This window comes from Lissotriton vulgaris, unplaced genomic scaffold, assembly GCF_964263255.1.
Source record: "Lissotriton vulgaris unplaced genomic scaffold, aLisVul1.2 SCAFFOLD_675, whole genome shotgun sequence".
Lineage (NCBI taxonomy): Eukaryota > Metazoa > Chordata > Amphibia > Caudata > Salamandridae > Lissotriton > Lissotriton vulgaris.
Window position 1 is genome coordinate 503417 of NW_028249837.1, and position 20657 is coordinate 524073.

Below are 20657 nucleotides of genomic sequence, written 5' to 3' on the forward strand. Positions count from 1 at the left end.
GGGGCGCCTACAGGAACAATAAGAAGAAACCGCCAGGTTCGAATCGCCGGTTATCTGTAAACCACATACACTCACTCATCGGGGGTACGCGGGACAATTTACCTGTGCCGAGTTCAAGGGAAAGCCGGAAGAGATCCGTGATGTCGAAGTCAACGCGCTATGCCACAAACAGTGTGACCGCGCTTGCTTCCTAAAGGGAAAAAAATAAAACACCCGCTAGATTCGAATGGCCGGTTGTTTGTAAACCACATATACTCACTCATCGGGGGTACGCGGGACAATTTACCTGTGCCGAGTTCAAAGGAAAGCCGGAAGAAATCCGTGGTGTTGAGGTCAACGTGCTCTGCCACAAACAGTGTGACCGTGCTTACTTCCTGGTTAGTTATAAGGAGGTGGGGCTACGTTCTAAGGTGCAATGAAAGTCGAAGAAAGACTAGCATCTCATGATCCTTGTTAGTCAGATTGAAAGCTCATTTTGTATAAGAGGAAACTAAGTGTATTATGTGTCGAGACAGAACCTCAAATAGTTGTCACGAACTAAATTCTTTTGTGGATTGGCGCGTGGATAGGGATAGGGTCAATAAAAAGTGCGCCCATATTGATAGGGATTGAAATTGAAGGAACACATTGGACTTCATTGGTATGAAATTTTAAAATATACTTCCATTATGCATACAAAGGGAATACATTTCAAAACAAAAGAAACAAGATTCAGAAACATTGAACTCATACAATATACAACATCTGACCATGTTATAGTTAGTGAAGTATATTTCATATCTAAGCGATAGAGTGCACTTATCGCATAGGATAGTGTAACTCAACCGGTTTGCATTTTAGATGAAACATAACAAAGGTACGTAGTATCTGGGGACTGGAGTGCACCTATCTCGTAGGAAGGTGTAGACTCCATCCCGAATCATAATTAATTATTGACAACATCACAAGTCTAGGATTAGAGTGGTGTACTAGCACATCAAACAACTTTGGAAACAAGTGCCTCTGTGATACTTAAAAGCTCAGCCAGCTCTACAGAACGTTTTCAAAATTGAGAATAACTTTCATTGGGTTATGGTATCAGAAACAGTAGTTTGACTGCGTATAGGCTCTTTCCTAGAGAAGGGGATAACCTTGATTATGGCATGGGTTGTAATTAAGACACAAGATCAAAGATTGGCTAGTTGTGTGAAACTGCTCTCAGATTCATTCAAACCCTCTGTTACTGAGTTGAAAATATGAATCCATTTCATCTCTCTCAAATTTAGGATACTGGATAAGTCACCACCCCTTGGACCTAGTTGTACATGCTCCAGAACCACCCATTTTAATGTTTCTGGAAAATGGTTGAGTTTTTCGCAATGTTCAACAAGGGGTGCCCCTGGTACCCTACATCTAATTCTGCTGCAGTGATAGGAATCTTGCTTTGACACGCTGTTGTGTCTGTCCCACATAAATGAGATCACATGGGCATATTATGCCATAAATCACATTCTTGGTGTTACAATTCGTGTGGCTTTTGTGATTGTGATGATGGTTTTTGAAAACAAAGTCCTTAGATTGGAAAGTAGAAGGACAAGCTTTACAATTTCCGCATCTAAAATGTCCAACGATAGGTGATTGTTTCCAGCATGAGGCCAAGGTCGGTTCAGGAGGGCACTCTAAGAAGGATGAGACTACATAGTCTTTCACATTCCTTGCTTTTTTAAAAGCATGCATTGGTACGTTTTTGATTTCCAATTCATCAGCAACGAGGCCCCAGTGTTTGTTTATTGTCTTTTTTATGGCATGGCTCTTGGTTGAAAAGGTTGTCACACAAATCATGCGTTCTTCTGATTGGTACGTACGTAGTGTAGGTTCCAAAAGGGTTTCCCGGTGGCAAAACCATGCCCTCTTCCTGGAGCGCTTGATCAGCCGTTTGGGGTAGCCTCTCTCTATTATGCGTTCCATCATTGTTTGAGACTGTTGCATATAGTCTTCTTTCTTACTGCAGTTCCTACGGACTCGAAGGAACTGACCATAAGGTAAGTTGTCTCGAAGACTGCTGGGGTGATGGCTTGAATATTGCAATAGTGAATTCCGTTCTGATGGTTTTCTAAACAGGGTGATAAATAATGTGCCATTCTCTACCGCAATGGTGATATCTAGGAAGTCAATTTGTTGTTGCTGGCTTGTATCGTGAATTGGATATCTGGAGATTGCAGGTTCAACCAAGAATGAAAGTTTGCAAGTTCGGTGTTGTTACCCTTCCAAATCATCAGCACATCATCAATGTAAAGTACCCAGAGTTGTATGTGGTGCCGGAAAGGGTTGTGGTCACATGTGACAAAAGTGTTTTCATAGAATGACATAAATAGAATCGCCAGGTCCGGGGCAAAAGCTGCCCCCATTGCCACGCCCTTCGTCTGTAGGTAGAATACATTTTGGAACACAAAGAAATTCCTGATCATAGCGATCTTTAATAATAGAATTATGAATGAGGTAGGCACCTGTACAGGAGCTTCGCGACTGTCCAGAGCTATAGTGGCCACCATCAAGGCCTCTTCCTGGGGGATACTTGTATATACCATTGCGGTAGACAATGGCACATTATTTACCACCCTGTTTAGAAAACCATCAGAACGGAATTCACTATTGCAATATTCAAGCCATCACCCCCGCAGTCTTCGAGACAACTTACCTTATGGTCAGTTCCTTCGAGTCCGTAGGAACTGCAGTAAGAAAGAAGACTATATGCAACAGTCTCAAACAATGATGGAACGCTTAATAGAGAGAGGCTACCCCAAACGGCTGATCAAGCGCTCCAGGAAGAGGGCATGGTTTTGCCACCGGGAAACCCTTTTGGAACCTACACTACGTACGTACCAATCAGAAGAACGCATGTTGTCAATAATTAATTATGATTCGGGATGGAGTCTACACCTTCCTACGAGATAGGTGCACTCCAGTCCTCAGATACTACGTACCTTTGTTATGTTTCATCTAAAATGCAAACCGGTTGAGTTACACTATCATATGAGATAAGTGCAATCTATCGCTTAGATATGAAATATACTTCACTAACTATAACATGGTCAGATGTTGTATATTGTATGAGTTTAATGTTTCTGAATCTTGTTTCTTTTGTTTTGAAATGTATTCCCTTTGTATGCATAATGGAAGTATATTTTAAAATGTCATACCAATGAAGTCCAATGTGTTCCTTCAATTTCAATCCCTATCAATATGGGCGCACTTTGCATTGACCCTAAATTTAGTTCGTGAAAACTATTTCGACACAGAATACACTTAGTTTCCTCTTATACAAAATGAGCTTTCAATCTGACTAACAAGGATCATGAGATGCTAGTCTTTCTTCGACTTTCATTGCACCTTAGAACGTAGCCCCACCTCCTTATAACTAACCAGGAAGTAAGCGCGGTCACACTGTTTGTGGCAGAGCACGTTGACCTCAACACCACGGATTTCTTCCGGCTTTCCTTTGAACTCGGCACAGGTAAATTGTCCCGCGTACCCCTGATGAGTGAGTGTATGTGGTTTACAAACAACCGGCGATTCGAATCTAGCGGGTGTTTTATTTTTTTCCCTTTAGGAAGCAAGCGCGGTCACACTGTTTGTGGCATAGCGCGTTGACTTCGACATCACGGATCTCTTCCGGCTTTCCCTTGAACTCGGCACAGGTAAATTGTCTCGCGTACCCCCGATGAGTGAGTGTATGTGGTTTACAGATAACCGACGATTCGAACCTAGCGGTTTCTTCTTATTGTTCCTGTAGGCGCCCCAGTTAAAGCAACACGATTGACGCACCCCTTTGACAAACCGAAAAGAGTGGCGGTAAGCCTCACTTAACGTATTGTGACTGGCGTTTTGTTGAAGTATGGGCATCTCTAATCTAATGTTTCCCATTTCTCAAGTAAATTAAATGTGAAGAAACAGCAAGCCTAGTGGCGTTTTTGTAATGAGATTATTTGATTAAGATCATTTTCAAATAATGTTTCCCATACACAGGCATACAACGAATTTGCCCAGTAATAGATAACTGAGTACCGCATAATATCTCTGTATGAAACAGATCTTTTTCTACCTACGTTAGAATTTAATACTAGTGGTAAGCTCTCTCTTACTTTAAATTGGTGCGCCATTCTAACTCGGACAATCAGACTCTCACCTTTTAATAAAACCTTTGTTTCTGTTCCCAGCGCCGTTACGTATCCAATTTGTCTTTAATAAAATTCAACTGAATAGCATCAGTTATCGAACAATAGATCCCATCTACCTGCCACGGAAATTACAATATAGTGGTAAGCTTAGAAACGTCATCTATATTCTTAAATCCAGACCCTTGGTCTCATGGTGGGTCAATGAAGGTATACACCCGTTACAACGCATCTTTTACTCCGCACTACCATTACAACGCGACTTTTACAACGCATACCATTACAACACATTGCGCTGGGGGGCGCTCTAGGATAGGGAATAAGTATAATTTACTATCCAACACCTTCCCTAGGGTCCACGGGGACTGGAGTTAGAATAGTAAATTATACTTACCACTATCCAGCACCTCAAAGCGCTATGCGTTGTAATGGTATGCGTTGTAACGGTCGCGTTGTAACGGTAGGTAGTTGTAATAGTATGCGTTGTAACATGGTACATCCGTCAATGAATAATGCCTCTTTATGATTTTTAAGGTATCGGGATGAACAACCATTAAAGATCTTGGCCTATTTACCAGAAGCTCTGAGGAACCTCAGAACCCATAGGTACGACTTTCTCAATTTACTGGTGATTCCCTTTGAGTTTTGTTCATATATAGGCCATCAATGGTAATTTTGCACAGATTTAATCCCCATAGTAAGGTGGCCCATTAGTAGTGAATCAAGTATCCTGAACTGATTTAGATCCTTCAACTTCACCCCGTAGTCGGTGAAGTGTTTGAAACACGTTCTGATTTAGAATATCGTGATTATTGAGCCAATCTTAACTAATCTTAGTCTTCTGTATATATTCTTTGTCTTATACTGTAAAAATGCTGTTCGTGACCAGACCTTTGATAGCACGTTTTTAATTGTTAATTTGCCCTCTCAATTGCCGCCCTCCTTGTAATAAGTAACAGGATGGGTGTGTACTAATAGTTTTCTTTTTAACTACCCCCCAGGAGGTTGCCCACCCACAACCCTTTGTCCTGAAGAAGACCCGCCTCGTAAGGACTACCCTCCTACACAAAGTTTGGGTCGAAACGTTGACTAGACTATACAACTACGACCAATCTCCTACCCTAAACAAGACCCTATCGGCTGAAGCGGAGTTTGGTTCTGTGCATCAGTTATAGTTTGGACTCTTTCAGAGCCTTATGTTGTGGCCCTTTGGCTAAAGGGACCACATGTACTAATTTTCCGAATAGTGATTAAAACTTGTCACTGAATGAATCGGACTATCCTTTGACCCCACCCTGTCCTTGACACTTCCTTCACTTTTCCCCCCTCCCTGTTGTGAATGTGGGCACGTATATCTAATACCAATTTGTCATGTGTTTAATTGAATATGATATGAACTCTAACCAGTAGAAGGTAATCATGCAAATCTGAATAAAACTTTTTTGCATCTACCAGCTTTGTGCTTTGAATTCATCAAATGTTATAAGTTTGTATTATTTTGTTCATTGTCTGGGACCCCTTCCCTTTGTAACGATAACTACCCAGGTCCCTTAGACTTTATTGGGTTTAACCCTGTTTTTTATAATCCAGCAAAGTGCTCGGCTGGCCCCCCTCCCCACTCGGGGGTGGGGGGTGGGGGGAGGTTGGAGGTGCCGCTGAGCTCTTTGCGGTTTTTGGACGATTTTGGTACTGGGCCGATTTTGCAGCTAGGCTGCAAAAACGACCCTGTAACAAAATCGGACCCCAGAGGCCCAAAACCGAACCCCACTTGTGCGGCGCACAGGGGGATTGCCCAGTGCCCTCTATGGCCAATCAGGGCCTGAATAACTTACAAATCAGCTGATAAAGACCAAATGATGAAGGTACCTCCACATCCTGGAGCAACAGCACCTCGACGTTAACCTTGGCTCCCCGCTCCTTGAGCTCCTTCTCGAAGGGGTCCATTAGAATAATGGTTTTCAGGCCTGTGGTCAGCTTTTTTTCACAGTTGTCCAGTAATATTGCTGCCTTATCGGGCTTGTCACACACCACTGTGGATATTTCAGCTGAAAGACCAGGCAACCACAATTAGCATTGCTGTCTAACATTACTTGGATTGTTTGATCGGTGCAACAGCAGTTGGGAAATTATGCAAGCTGTAAAAGTCATTATGAACATAAGAGGTTCATGCCGATTCACTAGCTCTTGAATATGTACATGTACACTCCGTGCTATCATTCTAACCTCCAGCTTGATATACTGACATCAAGATATTGCTGTTGTGCATTCTATGACAACTTTACCTCTTTCCATGAAAGTGTTTCATATGTTAGATATTGTCCTACCGTCTAATTTGGCATTGTAATTTACCAATATATGCGTTGGCAGCTAAGATCTGTGTGTTACCTGCAGTGGACATGTTTGAAAAGAAGCTATCGAGTTAGGTAATGAAAACATCCATTATAAACAGTGTTACAAAATTACAAAAATCGCGGATGAAAGTTGTGTATAACACGCAACGGCAAAGCAATATGAGCTAGCCTTGACAAGTCGGTTTTTGTATCCTTTCTGTACAAAGACGATGACAGACATTACAAGTTTTAAAGTAAAAAAAGTAAACATATTGTCATCAAAGGTGATAAACATATATCAGCAGAAAAAAATAACAGGTAAAACATTGCCCATTGCACAAATAAATAATAACAAAACGCATTAAATGAAAGCAGAATTGAAAGCAGAGATTGGCCTACCAGTCCTGGAACTTTAGTGGACTATTTGAGACAGGCGTACACCCGCTTACTTCCCGTTGCGGGGGGTGCCGCTCGTAGCCGCGATCTGTGCAATTGAACTTGGCTGATCGCACTGCCGGATTTCTGAACTCCTGTTTGATGCCCTCCACGGACCCTGAATCAAAAGGGCGCTGAGGCTGAAATCGTGGTGACTACCGGGGCAGGGACTGCGAGACCCAGGGTGCTTTGCGCCTCTTCATCCAGCGCACCTGGTGTCTCTTCCCCACCCCAACTCCTGTGTGCTTATCAGCGGCTCGCGGCCCCTGCTCCGCGGGGGCCTCTCGTAGCCGCGATCTGTGCAATTGAACTTGGCTGATCGCACTGCCGGATTTCTGAACTCCTTTTTGATGCCCTCCACGGACCCTGAATCAAAAGGACGCTGAGGCTGAAATCGTGGTGACTACCGGGGCAGGGACTGCGAGACCCAGGGTGCTTTGCGCCTCTTCATCCAGGGCACCTGGTGTCTCTTCCCCGCCCCCAACTCCTATTTCTCAACCCTTGAGTCTCGCGCTAGCGGGACGCGCGCGGGACCAAGCCCGGGGCTAAGCCCGAGCAAAGGGCGGGCCGTTTGAGGCCGTTCGAGGACTGGAGAGACTGGACTGGGCCAGCCCTCTAACATCTCTGTTAATTATTTATCTTTCTGTCCTTTACTCCCTCCTTTAAGTTATGCAAACAAGAGGAAATAAATCGAAGGCGACCGGGAGTGTGGGAAAACTCTTAGGCCCAATGGAAGACTTCATTACTAAGGCTAATACTTTCATAGATCAAAGTATTTCACTGATGGAGGAAAGAGTTTCCCTGGATCTAGCGTTCGCCAAAAGATCTTCTATGGGAGATCTGGCTGATGCTAGAACCCCACTACCAGGTAATAATAACGAAGGGCAAAGGGCCCTTGGGGAGGGTAGGCGTAGCTTACAAAACAACGTGGATCTGTCGGCTTCACAGCTCTCAGATCTACATTTAAGCTCAGACCTTGAAAAAACACCTGACCTATTGCCACAAACCCTTCCGCAAATGATATCAGGTGAGAGAGAGAAAGCGAGGGGAATGAGGGAAGGAGCCATAAGAAAAACAAAGACACATTCTAGAAAGTCTAGATCTAAGGAGACAGATAATATTTCTGGCACACCACAGATTCTACCATCCACCACAGAACAGATAGTAATACCTGTGAAGGTGCATCACCCTGCTCATGATATCCCTACTCCCATTAACTTGGAATCTCCAATCCTCCTATCTAGTAGCAAGGAAATAGTGGATAGTAATAATTCCCACTTGTTAAATAAGATTGCTGAGCTTTATAAACTCCTTTTGCAACCAGTGGAAGCAAAGCTCGCACAAATGGAGTCCCAATTATCTAAATTGGTTAACCTTTCACAGCAAAAACAACCGTTAAGGTTACAACAAATGGGGGGAGGTAAGCAAAATAAACAAGTTCCAACTAAGTCTGGTAATACTCTTCCGACACCCGCAAATATGCAAAATCTTCCTTTAGCCATAACTCCTGTACCAACGAAAGGAAATCCCGTAGTGATTCCATCGACTAACGCCACGACCACAACACAGGGAAACCCTACTTCAACTACAACACCTGTTCTGAAGACAGTGGTAAAAAATAAAACAACATCTAAAACTCCGGCAACACAAAATCTCGCCCCTAATCCCTTGATTCCTGTTTCTAACAGAGATCCCACTATTGCACCCACTGAATTCAAATTTCCAGTAGACCTGCCCCTGGATGCATCCCCCTACGTTGTGGTAATGACTGGAGTGCCCGAATTGGTGGACCACAGCACTGAACCTATATGGTCCCTGAAAAATAAGGCACAACATTGGCTACATAATAATCGTCCAATGCCCCCAAACTGGTATGGTAGGATACTGTCAGTACGAAGGACCTCATGGGTGGGAAAAGGTAGAAAAACTATCCCAGGCGACTGTATCGTGATCACTTTTGAAGATCCCCGAGTGGTAGTTTATATCTGCTCTCGGGATCATCCGAAGCCAAACAGAGGGATTGATATTGAACCCCTTTCCTTTTTCTATCCCTCCAGACAACTCTATGGATCCTATCATGGTCACGAATTTCCCTGGAACGCACCACCTCCACGCCACACAGACTTTACAAACACGAGACAATTTGGAGGTTCCCGTTACCGTGACCAGGACAACTCCTGGCACCTAGTGGGTTCGCGTCATCAGGGAGGACGTTGGGATGAATGGGGCCCACACATGTTGAGGCCGACCTATGGAGAACCGACCTATAGAGAACCGCCACACTGGGATAATTGGGATACTATCCCGTTGAGTAACAGATTTAGCGGCCTTGAAATAGTCGACTGACCATCAATGGAAACCTATTCTAATAATTTAAATTCACCACAATCACCGTCAAAAAAAGATATCTCCCTGGTAACGACAGAGCCCGCAGTAACAAATCCTGACATTTCCTCCATATCTATCCTTGTCTGGAATGTAGCGGGCTTACGCCCTAAGGTAGAGGATGGGACAGCCCTCCATTTCTTGAAATCATTTAAAATAATTTGCCTCCAAGAGACATGGACCATAACTGAGCTCCACTTCATGGGATATAAAACGTATTCCGTCCCAGCCGTTCGCAGCCCAGCAGGTAGACCCAAAGGCGGGTTAATAACATGCATCGCAAATACCCTAAAACTTCTGAGAGTGACTAACGTTCATTCCGATCCAAACTTCCAAATCCTCTCGCTCTCCTTTGAAGATAAGGAGACGATTCTCTTGGTCAACTCCTATAACAATTTAGAGGATGACCAATTTTTGAGTCTCCTACGAGATGTCCAAGAGAAACTAACCCACCCTCATCGGCTGAAGCAAGGAAATGGGGCAACCCACCTTTTATGGGGAGGGGACTTCAATCTTCATCCTTGCCCGTTAATAAAATCAGCCTGTTGCGGGATCGTTGATGAACTAGATGTATCACTAGTGCACTTCACCCACACTAAGGTGGGAAATGCCCTGAATAAGATGCTTTTTGATCTGGATCTAGAAATAGCCAACACCTTAAACTCTGATCAAAATACCCTCCATCCTACTTACACGGGCAGGGGCCACGAAACGACAGTTGATTACATCTTCCTGTCTCCTGGACTGTCTCAGACAGCTAGAGCCTTTGAGGTCATCGCCAACTCATTGAGCGATCATTCTGCACTGAAGATAGATATCAGCTTAAACAATTATAAGCCCCAAAAGACAACAATAGCAAAAACCCTTGAACAGAACAAGCTATCTTTGGGCAAATGCAACGGCTATAGCATAAAATGGGAAAAAATTAATCCCAACGAAATCATAAAAAAACTTGTTGTTGAGGCATATCCCAACATTAACAAGTGCTTTGATTTATCGGCCACTCATGAAGAAGTCCTAACTAACTTCGGCCACATCCTAGAGAAAATCAAGGGACTACTGACAGTCAACTCAAAATCTAAGATCCATATGAAGAGTGGATGGTTCAATCATAGCTGTACTGTAGCCCTTACCAATTTAAAACTTGCACTACACACTAAACCCAGAGATGCGGGCCAAATTCAACTTTTCAGGTCCCAATATGTAAAGGCACGTAAATCAAGAATCGAGGAACTTAAAAAAAACTATGGGAAGATCCCCATACGAGTGCAGTTGATAAAAATAGTGAGGTCTTTTGGCGAACGGTTAGAGCCCCTTATCTAACCGATAATAATAGCCCAAATATCGAAGTGGCCATTGACGAAGAAACATGGGTGGCTCACTTCACAAACATCTTTAAAAACACCTCCACTACCATCGATCCTGTTAATATCTTCCCAATAGTAGAATACCCAATCCCACTTCATTTTGACATCCCTGACATAGTGGTGGCCTTAGATTCAAGTAAGAGTGGAAAAGCCCCCGGCCCAGATGGAGTCCCAGTAGACCTCTTTAAACACAACGTTGAGCTCTGGGCCCCCATCCGCACTAGAGTGTGCACAGCAGCTGCCAATGTAGGTCTCCTAAACTCCTGGACTAAGTCCATTATGGTCCCCATTTTTAAAAAAGGGGACCGCCAGGATGTGAAATGCTATCGTCCCATCTCATTGCTGGACTCGCTAGGAAAGGTTGTTGGGAGAGTAATACTCGAGCGACTCCAGCAATGGGCGGACGATAGAGCCATCGTTTCGGATCTCCAGTTCGGTTTTCGAGAGGGGTTCGGAACGGTGGAGCAGGCCCTAAATCTCAGCCTGATTTTGGGGAAATACACGCAGGCAAAAAACAACACGGTGTACATGGTTTACGTAGACCTGTCCGCAGCTTTCGACTGCGTCTCGCATACGAAACTGCGGACGGTTTTAGGGCAAATGGGTGTGGATTCCTCCGTCTGAGACTTCTTGAGGGAACTTTACTCTAGAGCCTCGGCTAGAGTGCGCTTCAGTCTGAATGGAGAGCTGACGGCGTCTTTCAGCGTAGAACGTGGAGTCAGGCAGGGTTGTGTCCTGGCCCCCTTCCTCTTCTCGTTGTATACTAACGGACTGGAGGCGGAGATGTTGAGAGGGGCCAAGGACCTCCCACTTGTAAAACAGCGCCTGATCCCCGCGTTGCTCTATGCTGATGACGCCGTCATCCTCGCACGCACACCGCGAGAATTACAGCACTCTCTGAACAGGTACACAGCCTTTATGGGTGGTCTTGACCTGAAAGTGAATGTCAAAAAAACGTTTGTCATGACCACTGGCCCTAGAAAAAAGCGCGTAAAAGACATCTACCTTGATAATCAAATACTCGAGGTCACCTCCCAGTATCCATACCTCGGAATTATGGTAGATGAAAAATTGTCTTGGAGGCCAGCAGTGGAGGCAAGATGTCACTTGTTCAGAAGATCCACAGCGGCCTTAATGAGTTTCTCGCAGAGACTGGACAAGAGGGCACCAGCAGAGCTTCTGAAAATTTACAGCGCGAAGTGTCAGGCTATCGCCTTGTACGGAGCGGGAGTATGGGGTCACACAGACATCAGTCCACTCCAGGTAGTGGAAAACACTTTTTTAAGATTCCTTCTAGCGACCCCGAGAGGAACATCAACCTACGCTTTGCACCTGGAATTAGGAATATCTTATCTAGAAGATCTGATAAAGATCCAACCACTGATGTTGTGGAGACGTGTTTGGACCTCGGTCAAAAACGCCTTTACCCAGTCAATTGTACCTGATACCATGGCTCTCGATCAGTCACAAAAAGTAAAGTGGCTCAGCTACGTTAGAAACTTCCTAAAAGACCTTGGCTTAGAGAACTATTATCTCCAACCAGAGACATTGATCAATCTTCCTAGGAAGCTCCTAAAGAACTTAGCACTCAGCCACTTAGAGTCATTGAGACTGATGTCTGAGGCATCAAAACCTTCGGTTTTGCATGCAAACATGGTCCAAATAACATATTCCATCCAGCCGTATTTAACTCTCCAGCTCTCTACATACGAGAGGATGTTACTAACAAGATTCAGATTGGACACCTTTTTTAGACTGGTGACATTCCCTGAAAGTAATAGTTGGGACCAAACTCTCCCTTAATGTCCTTGTGATGGGAAATCGAAACAATCTAACATACATGTTATTATGTTTTTGTAAATTTCATCACCCACACAGGAGAATTTGGATTTTACCAACTTTGAGGCGATGGGGTCTTAGGCAATACCGCCCCGCAAAGCTCCGCCTCCAAATGCTTGATTCTGAATCTGTCTGTTACATCGTTTTAAATTTCTTGAAATGTAATAGGAAACATAGAAGAAAATTTTTAAAATTCACTTGGGATCAGTTTTAACTCAACTAATTGAAAGGATCATTATGAATGTTTTAGTATGAATTTCTTTGGAACAATGAATTGCAATTTGTATGTCTGTGTAAATGTACTTTAAATGTTCCTTTTATGGTTTTCCAATGTGAAAAGCCGAATAAAGAAAATGTATTATTACTTCACGTTGTAGTTCCTACAGTGCAGAATAGCCATAACACTGGACAAAAGTAAACTTCATTCTAGAGTGCCTTAAGGGAGGCCTTTTTCAACCAGTTTCTATCAAATCGCAGTTATCAGTAAAAAAAACAGAGAGCCTGGAAATGATATCTATCCTCGCCACTGGTGAATGGACATTGCTGTGTGAGTTCAGTGAGAGGCCGCGCTGATAAAGAAATCACATAATCGAAACACATTGTGGTATAATCAATGCCATATAATCAAGAATAAGGTATTATGAAACCATAAAACAGTAAGCAGCAGCATGGAATTTTTTCAAAAGTACTCATGTGCTTAAACATAATTTAATATTTGTTTCTCACATAACCAAACAGCTGTGCACAGGGTAACACAGCGTGCAAAGTCAAGCTGTAATTCTGTGGAATATTTTATGGAAACTTTGACCTGTGAACATGTGCCTGTAGCAGGCAGAAGGATTTGAGTAGTAAAATTAACTTGATCAAGTATAGTCTACTATACATCTGACTGGGCACCGAGATGGGGCAGCAGGAACCTTCTGGGTCTAAAGAGGTTGTAAGAACCATGAAGCTAATGACTTGGAATATCTCAGGCCTACAAACTAAAAGAGAAGACAAAGAATGGCTTGAAATCATTAAGCAACATGAAGTGATTGCACTCCAAGAAACATGGGACACCGAATGCAACTTTTGGGTGGAAGGATATGTATCCCACTTTAAAGCAGCACAAAAGTCTAATAGAGGCAGAAGCAAGGGAGGTCTTGCACTATTAACCTCAGTACATCATATGGGGGTGATGAAAATTATAGACATCAACTCCCCTAACTGTCTCATTTTAGAGGTTTTGATGAATACGGGGGAAAAACTCCTATATGTCAATTTTTATAATTCAACAGAAGGGTCCCAAGGAGGTGAAAACATCCTAATGTTGACTGATTTTTTAAACAATTACAAGAAGAGTCAAACTACTTTGGTTTATTACATTGTTTTTGGTGATTTTAACACACATCTCTGTCAGCTTAACTGTTATAACGGAAAATTCTATGATGATGACTATTTGACTCACCCGCACTTTGAACACTCTGCTAAGGGGGGCGCTTTAGAAGAATTGTTGATTGATATGGATATGTCTGAACCAGCTTTTGCGAACCCGAAAGAAAGAGTGCCAACATATAGTGCGAGAGGTAGTAACACTATCATTGACTATATTTTTGTGTCACCTAGTATCCTCATGAATGTTATTTCATATAACGCCATTATAACAGCATTTAGTGACCATAACCCGGTCGTTATGGAACTATCTAACATAAACCCTACTGTAGTAAATTATGACCATCAGTTAACATATCCTACAGTAGTCCAGGCTCACGACCAAGGTAGACGGGTTAAATGGTCTAAGATTAATGTTGAGGAATTTTTTATCAAATTGTGTGACGATTTAAGTGTGGAACTTAACATATGTAGGGATCCGCTAACAACTGGAGGAAATGTTACTAATGCTTTTTGTACCATATGCAAAAGTGTCGCTGAGGCACTCACAATCAAATCATCTGACAAACCGCGATTGGCACAGGGATGGTTCAATGCCGATTGCTCAAAGGCGCATAAAAATCTTCTAGAAGCCCTTAAATGTAAGCCTCGAAATATAACTGTAGTGTCCCAATTGAGGAAAGTTTATAGGAGTACGATAGAGGCTCGTAAAAAAGATCTAAAACATAGGGCCTGGGAAGCACTTTATGAAAACCTTACTTTAAAAGACAGTGCAAAATTTTGGAAAATAGTGAACTCCCCTTTGTTTAGTGGTAATGAGAATGAGCTATTAGAGGCTAATATCACGGAGAAACAATGGCTAGATCACTTTGAAAACATCTATGGAAGTAAGGCCCTCACTACCCCTTTTACTCCTATAGATTCTGTACCTACTGACATGCCATTAAGGGTTGCGGTAAAAGAAGTAATAAATGCAATCGAAAATACTGCCGGCGGGAAAGCTCCAGGCCCGGATGGGGTACCCGCCGATATGTATAAAGCTCATCCCCACATATGGGCAGTAGTACTCGCAAATGTTTTTAATCTAGCATGTATGAATTTGAAAGACACCCCCACTACTTGGTCACACTCAGTTATTATTCCAATTTTTAAGAAGGGGCAAAGGGGTGACCCTAGGTGTTATAGACCTATATCGTTACTCGATTCTTCATTTAAGATTCTTGGCAAAGTCATTTTAAATAAAATCAACTTATGGGAAAAGGAAAATGCAATTTTATGTGATACTCAATATGGATTTAGAACAGGGAGGGGTACTGAGGAGCAGTGTCTTAACTTATACATGACTGTTTCTAAATATACTGCTGCTTCTAGCGGGTCAATCCACCTTGCTTTTATGGACCTGTCCACAGCGTTCGACTTAGTAAATAGGTCGAAGCTGTGGACAATTCTCTCTGAGTTGGGTCTAGACCCCGCTCTGATAAATTTCTTAGCTTTTTTGCACAGCGACCTGACGGCATCGGTCCGGATGACTACAGGTGGCAAGTGCACTAAGGGGTTTAGATCAGCTAGAGGGGTGAGACAGGGGTGTATTTTGGCCCCCATGTTATTCTCCTTGTACATTAATTCCCTGTATTCTGTCTTAAAAACTGCTACCCCAGATATACCTATGATGGGAGGATCACCGTTGCCCGTACTGATGTACGCCGACGACACGGTCCTCATTGCCAGAACCCCTAATGGTCTACAGCTGCTCCTTGATTCGTTTGGAGCATTTATGGAAAAACTAGACCTGGTTGTAAATATGGATAAATCACACGTTATGTCCATAGGGAAAGGAAAGAACACCACCAAAACCCTGCGATGTAATGGAGTGATTTTAACTAAAGTTAAAACATTTACATACCTAGGAGTCATTTTTGACGACAGGGGCACCTGGACTCCACAGGTGGTTAATAAAGCAATGGCGATCCGACGGTCATTTGGAGCGATACAGAGCTTCGCTAAAAGACTGGGGGGTAAACCAACGGAAGCCATTCTCAAGCTGTATAGAGCCAAGACCTTGGCTCTGGCTAGATACGGGGCAGGGATTTGGGGTTCCAGGGATTTGGCCCTGATACAGAAGGAGGAGAATAGGTCCATGCGTTCATTATTGGGCTTACCACAGTCCACACCCATCTTTTCTGTTTTAATTGAATTAGGGCAAGGTTACATCGAAGACACCCTTAACCTGGCCCCACTACTTCTTTGGGTGAAAATGTGGTTGAACCCAAACCTGACGTTAAACCGCCAAATTATTACTGACTGCATGGGGAGAGACAGAGCTAATGATATTAAATGGCTGAGTTATATTAAGGCTGCTGCTACCCTCCTGGGTCGTGTTGACCTGTATAGCAACCCCGAGAGGCTGTGTAATGAAGATGTTACATGGATCAAAACACAATTTTTAGAGTCTAGGAACATGCGGCGAGAAGCACAAGAAATAGAGAAAACTACTGTGAGGGCTCACTATATTGTTGTATCCACCATGTCCATCCAGCCATATTTAAGGGTAGTGAACAGGCCGTATCATCGGTGGCTTCTCACCAAATTCCGTTTCAACCAGATGCACCTTCTTCTGGGAGAATACCAGAAATGGAATAAACCAAGGGATAATACCCCATGTAAATGTGATTCCTTTTCCGACCAAGACCTGACCCATTTTGTATTTTTTTGTCCCTTTTTTGCGGAGGGGAGAAAAAAATACATACTACCACTGATGAGAAATAGGGGATTTATGCAAGTGAAACCTGCATTGCTGTTTTTACAAATTATGGAGACCCCTATTGTGATGTATGGGGTGGCAAGCTTTTTGGTGGCAGCCATGAGAGCTAAACGTCTCAGATCAATGAATTCCATAAATATTGATTGAATCACGTAAATTTAGGTGTAGTATATTACACAATCCATGTCTGTAGATTTGTATAAATAACTTGCACCATATAGTTTTTTAATTGTTTTCTGAAATTGCCAATGAATGAATTACTTATAGAATATAAATGTGATGTTGAATTAAGGGGTTTGAATTTACTTTAAAAAGTAAAATGAAAAAAGTAAAAAGTAAAAAGGAAAATGGAAAAGTAACACCCGACCCCGATTTCCCCTTCATAATTGTTCTTTTTTAATGTCTTTTAAAATGCTTTTATATGTATACCACATCCCTGAACCGTATTGTTTAAATATGAATGAAATGCCATCCCCATCTTTATATTTCTTTATATATTTCTTTATATGTTTTGATATGCCTTATATGCCTTATATGCCTTATATGTGTTGATATGTGTTTATGTGTGTTGTAGTATACTTTTATGATTTTAACTAATCGAATAAAGTATTTTTGACTCTGACTCTATAGTCTACTATATACATAACTGTGTGCACAAGGGCTGTTCAAAGTTTTTCTTTTGGTACTTCAGTGGAGCAGACCCGGCCTGTGGGTAGAGTTGCGGCTCAGGGTTTGTTAGTTCCGAGGTGCGCCATAGTATAACTCAGATCAGAATGCAAGGGCGGGTAAACAGGAAGTGGCTTTTGGCAATGTGGAGTTGCAGTACTACATCATGTTAGTCACACGAACAACAGAAATACACCTGAAGAGGGCGTGTCGACGAATAAACACACCGCCGCATGTCTACTTACATCTGTTAACGATGAAGACGATGGCCTCCGGGCCCAGGGTGTCGTAGAGCGGAACCACCACCATGGAGTACGTGTAGCAGCCGAGCTCTGTGATGACCCACTGGGGGCAAGAAGAGAACATTATTACTAACAGGGTCAGGCACCCGACATCTGCGACTGAGTCCACACTTACAGCACCTAGATGTCTGCGAGACTGTGAGACGAGAAAGGGCTCTTCCACAAATAGTATCTATATATTTGAAAAAGCGGCCATCATTTTTCATCTTATAATCAACAGACAATCCAACAACAGCTAATTATGAACCTTAAGCTCACCATAAACACCTGTGACGTAAGCAGCTCACAGCCCGATCCCACCAAGACATCTACAAACCACAGGCACACACTGACTGACAGGGGCATTACAAACCTTCTCTAGTAGAACTGGGCTAGCCCCCTGTTAAGCTGCGGACCAGGGGCCTCCGGTGAAACGGACCCACGTTATGACGGTAACAATGCGGGGGCCGCGACATCAGGAGCAGGCCCCCTGCTGACCTTCCATCTTCCCCGGCGGGCGCCCGCAGCTGGGGCAGCCAGTGATCGCCGGATCTGCAGCCTTCATCCGCCTGTGTGGCTCGACCGCAGTGTGTGGATGGGGGCCCGTGGCCACAGCGGACGGGCGGGACAGGTTACACGACCGGGAGAGGATTTTAATTACAGGGCTCACCCCCTACATATGACGAAGCCGCTAACGCCCCCCTGGGTGAGCCAAGATAGACATCAGCTTTTTGTCGCACATTAAAGCTGGGTGAAGACCTGGGGATTTGTTTTAACACACCTCCAGCTAATGACACGGGTGGACTGTGGTGCCCAGTACAGGAGCGTGGGAGCATTTGTACCAGGGATCATGTGTGTACAGCAGTGGTGAAAGGAGGTGCAAATACTGAAGATGCACCTCCTTTTGACTGTCTGGCTCCTTTTACCCTCTTGTTCTTCCTCCGTTGGGTCGGCTCTCTGGTTTTCTTTGGACTTGGCCCTTGTAACTTTTGGACTGGAACTCGTGTGCGCCCTGCCATTTTGGGACCCTCTCCTGTTTTCGCTCTTGCAATGGGTGCATCTTGCCATGTTGAGATGGTGTCCATCGATGCCCACAACCCGGTTTCGCCATTTTGTGGATTCTTGTCCTTTCCTTTGGTCCCTTGGATTCCATTCTGCTGACCTTCGGTCGTTTCTCTTACGCTGGACTGTCTGATCTCTTTCTCCCCCTCAGGTCCTCCCTTCTTCTCTCAAAAATCTCAGCCTCCAACTCTTCTCCCCCACATACCGCTCTCTACCCCTTTTTATTTTAAGTTAATTTTATTTTTTTTAATTTTTCTTTCTCTTTTTACTCTGTAAATATGTGATATATACTTGTCCAAGCCGAATCGCTGGTAAAATGGAATCCTAAGCAAATCTACTATTTGTATATATATATGTATATAGAGATAACTCTAACCACTAGTATATGTAGTAGACCTTTGTACTCACTACCATTCCTATGTGATTCTTAGAGTTTATCCATTTGTATCTCTTCCTTGAGTGACTTTACAACTTGTACATTTGCAATTTTTTCAATTTGTATCTCTTCCCTGTGTGACTTTACAACTTGTACATTTACATTTTTTTTCCTGTTTGTATCTTTTATATAACTCATGTAATCCTAAGTCCTTATGTATCGCAACTGGCTCTTTTGTAAAGCGCTCTGACACCTTCGGGTAATGTTCACGCTATAGAAAATCGCATTCAATAAAATTAAAATAAAAACAAAATAAAATAAAATAAATACCCCAAGCCCGGCTGATCCAGAGTGAAGTCCACCATGCTAATCATAAAAGCATCCTTACTTACCCAGTAGACTGATCCCTGTACCACCTCCCTCTTAGGTCTGTAAGTATTTACATCATGATAAAGGCATTGTAACATTTGTAAATATAGCTTGCTTGCAATTTGAGTTGCAGTGTGTCTCATTGATTCATTTCTTGATAAGGCACACCCTTATGGAAGGCTTGAAGCCCAAGCCCCGCGAAAAAGGGGCAAGCCATGGCACCCCCTATCCGGGGGCGAGTTGGCGAGTGGCCTGGGGGGGGGGGGGAAAGGGGGGGAGGTGAATAAGGGGCATGGAGCCCAGGGTAAACCACTCAACCCTCCCTGGCAGAGAAGGTACCACCACCACCGCAAGTTGTCAAGTGGTATAATTTAAGGTAAAGGGACGCAGTCAAAGTGCAGAGGAGGGGGAGGTGGACTCGCCCCTGGGAGGGGCAAAGCAGCCTGCTCTCCAGGGCTTGAGAAAGGAGCACTCTGAGGTTGACGTGAGGGCTCCTCCATAGCCGTCATGTGGGCCCAGTGTATGCGTGTGACTCCTTCAGATGGCACTGGCATGTTGGGTGAATACACTGCCTTGAACAGTCATTTTGATAGAAACATTAAAAGGACCTCAAAAGTGTACTTTAGTGGCTAGTGGTATTGGACTGCTCTACAGGAGTCCTGCTCATTAACGGATCACAGAAAGAGTGAGGCCTGGCTCTGTTCTTCTGCTGAGCTTGGTGGGGTAGATGGGTTCTGTTTCCCTCAGAAAAAGCCAGGAGTACTGCAACTGAACCACAGCCCCTTACAGAGACCTGGTGGGAATTAAAAAAAAAGTTTTAGAGGCCAATTTAGAGTTTGACTAACAGTGTACCCTGTCCGCCAAACCCTTGGTCTATTCGCCTCCTTTAGAGATGGAAATACCTTACGTTTTTCATTGACAGAACTCCTGTTGGATCAGTCGACGGAAAACTGACGATGTAAGGCCAGCAAGGAAAGAGTTTACACCTCCTGCCCTGTTTGTGATAGGCGGTGTAATGTATTTTTCTCTGTCCTTCGCTGGCAGGAAAAACTTGCTGGGGAGGGACATGAAAATAATCATGATTGGTTTATTCGTTAAATTATTAGTAAGTAATTTTTCTGAAACAAACTACGGTTTTGTAAGCTTGTTTCTGTAAAACAAGAAAATGTAAAAAGTTTAGTGAGCAGCCGTCAAAAATGACAATGGTCATCCTCTGAACATTTTGTACATTGAATGGAACTGCCTTGAAGGTGGCTGATTT

At 43.4% G+C, this 20657-nt stretch overlaps 1 protein-coding gene across 1 annotated transcript in view; it reads right to left on the reverse strand.

Annotated features, from left to right (window-relative positions):
- LOC147663476 (long-chain-fatty-acid--CoA ligase 5-like) overlaps positions 1 to 20657 on the reverse strand; it is a 225920-nt gene that overhangs the window by 83369 nt on the left and 121894 nt on the right. Inside the window, exons 6-7 of the mRNA XM_086950420.1 lie at positions 17554 to 17653; positions 6021 to 6199 (exon numbers count right to left, since the gene is read on the reverse strand). Coding sequence (XP_086806546.1) covers positions 6021 to 6199; positions 17554 to 17653 — 279 coding nt within the window. The remainder of the gene's footprint in view (positions 1 to 6020; positions 6200 to 17553; positions 17654 to 20657) is intronic.